The 2,142-nt window shown below is 35.1% G+C and overlaps 1 protein-coding gene across 1 annotated transcript; it reads left to right on the top strand.

Annotated features, from left to right (window-relative positions):
* The first annotated feature begins 212 nt into the window (after positions 1–212).
* LOC137838233 (uncharacterized) lies at positions 213–740 on the top strand. Its single transcript, XM_068647488.1, has one exon. The coding sequence runs from the start codon at positions 213–215 to the stop codon at positions 738–740; it is 528 nt and encodes a 175-aa protein (XP_068503589.1).
* Positions 741–2,142: the final 1,402 nt, after the last annotated feature.

Here is a 2,142-nt window from a genome sequence, read left to right as displayed (position 1 = left end):
CTGAAGTAGCCCAATCGTTTCTTGATAATGTGTTTAAATTGCATGAATTTCCTGACTCTATTACTAGTGATAGATATGCAATTTTTGTGAGTCAATTCTAGAAGAATTTAATTTTTCAAGGTGTGAAGGTTCAATTGTCTACTGCATATCATCCACAAACGGATGGCCAAACATAGATTGTTAATAGATGTTTAGAGACATTTTTGCGATGCATGGGTTCAGATGTTCCTCACGAGTGGTATAAATGGTTATCCTTGGCTGAATGGTGGCATAATACTACATACCACAATACTATTAGGTCCAGTCCTTATGAAGTGGTATATGGCCAACAACCACCCCTTTATCTTCCTTATTTGCCAGGTGAATCAAGAATTGAATTAGTTGATAGAAGCTTGCAAAAGAGAGAAGAAACATTGAAATTGAATAAGTTTCACATGCAAAGGGCGCAAAACAGGATGGCGCAACAAGCGAACAAACACAGGAGTGATAGAACATTTGAAATTGGTGACATGGTTTATGCCAAGTTGCATCCTTATCGCCAAACTTCGGTAGCTTCTCAGCAGAATGCTAAGCTCGCACCAAAAAACTTTGGTCATTTTCCAATTGACAACAAGATGGGAGCAGTGACATACAAGCTACAACTTCCTTCCCAATCTAAAATTCATAATGTGTTTCATGTTTCGCAACTCAAACAACATGTGAGGGATGCGGTGACTGCGATTTCAATTCCAAAAAACTGAAGTGCAAATACGAGAACTATAATTAATTATGGATCACATGACAGTTAAAAGAAAAAATAGAGTTGTGACTAAAGTCCTTGTCAAATGGAAGCACCAATTGCCTGAAGATGATACCTGAGAATTCTTTTATGATTTCAAGCAAAGATTTCCAGATTTTCATCCTTGAGGACAAGGATTCTTTGAAGGGAAAGGGTTTGTAACATGACAAAGTTGGTTTGACAGTTAGAGTGTTCTGTTTTTATGTTTAGTTTGATAGTTACAGTGTTCTGTTTTTCTGTTTTCCTGTTGGTAGAAAGCTTTATAGATAGCTATATAAGGCTATTATGAGAAGAGAAAAAACATAGAAAAAAACTTCAATTGTAATTCTTGAATTCTTCTTCTTAACACAATACAAATCGGAATCCATTCTTCCATTGGAATTCCCTTCGTATCCTAAATTCTTCGAGTGACCTTAAGCTCCTAGAGTTAACTACATCATATGGATATCAAATGTATGAACAATCTAGAATCATAAGGGGTAATTTTCAAGCAAGGTAGGGTATATGCTCTAGAAAATACCTAAACCACATTTTTCTTACTTTGATTGGGTACAATGCCCAAAGATATGTCTAAAAATGTTGTGAACTCCTTATCTGAAACAATGTTACAGATAACACATTAGACTATGCACATATCCTTTGAGTTATGGTAAACTCGGTCTTAGTTCTAGTTGAGAAGGTATAAACGTGCAAATGTATTCAAGACTAGTGCAATATCAATGTAAAATGTGGCTTGTTTGTAGATTAGGGGTGCAGGACAAGGACTATGCAGAATGCTCTTTTTTGGGGCATGGTGAAAGCTGTACAGGGAAAATTGAAGCTAATATGCACGGGAAACTTGTGCTAAGCATGACAACAATGTTAAAAACCTAAATTTGAAGGAGGGAAGCACTTTATAGGCTACTTAAAAGCAAGCGTGAATGGAAGAGAGCCATGTAATGGCCATATCTTGGAATAGGAATGATCGTTAAGATGTGCAGAAAGAGCAGTGAAACTTTTAATTCTTAGTAGTAGGGTGCAATAATGCTTTTCTAGTATTTAAGTTGTCTAATGTTATAAAACGCAAGGGATTGTATGGGTTTGGTTAGTGAGTCCTTAGTATTGTGGTTGGCTCATGTCATTGTCTTATTTTGTTAGTTTTCAGAGAGCACTCTTTGGTTGTGTGGGTACATGTAGAAAGTTTAGTTAGTTTGTCCATCTTCTGTATAAGGGTTGGAGTACTCTTATTTATTTAATTAATTTTTTGCTGTTAAAAAATAATTAATTTGTAATGAAATCTTATAGTGACATTGAATTCATTATAAATTTTTATGAATTTCGTAACGAAATTATGAAGCTTGCAACTAACATTGAACGATAAATAT

This window comes from Phaseolus vulgaris, chromosome 4, assembly GCF_000499845.2.
Source record: "Phaseolus vulgaris cultivar G19833 chromosome 4, P. vulgaris v2.0, whole genome shotgun sequence".
NCBI classification, from domain to species: Eukaryota; Viridiplantae; Streptophyta; class Magnoliopsida; order Fabales; family Fabaceae; genus Phaseolus; species Phaseolus vulgaris.
The sequence above is the reverse complement of the archived record's forward strand: the minus strand, read 5'-3'. Positions and strand labels throughout refer to the sequence as shown.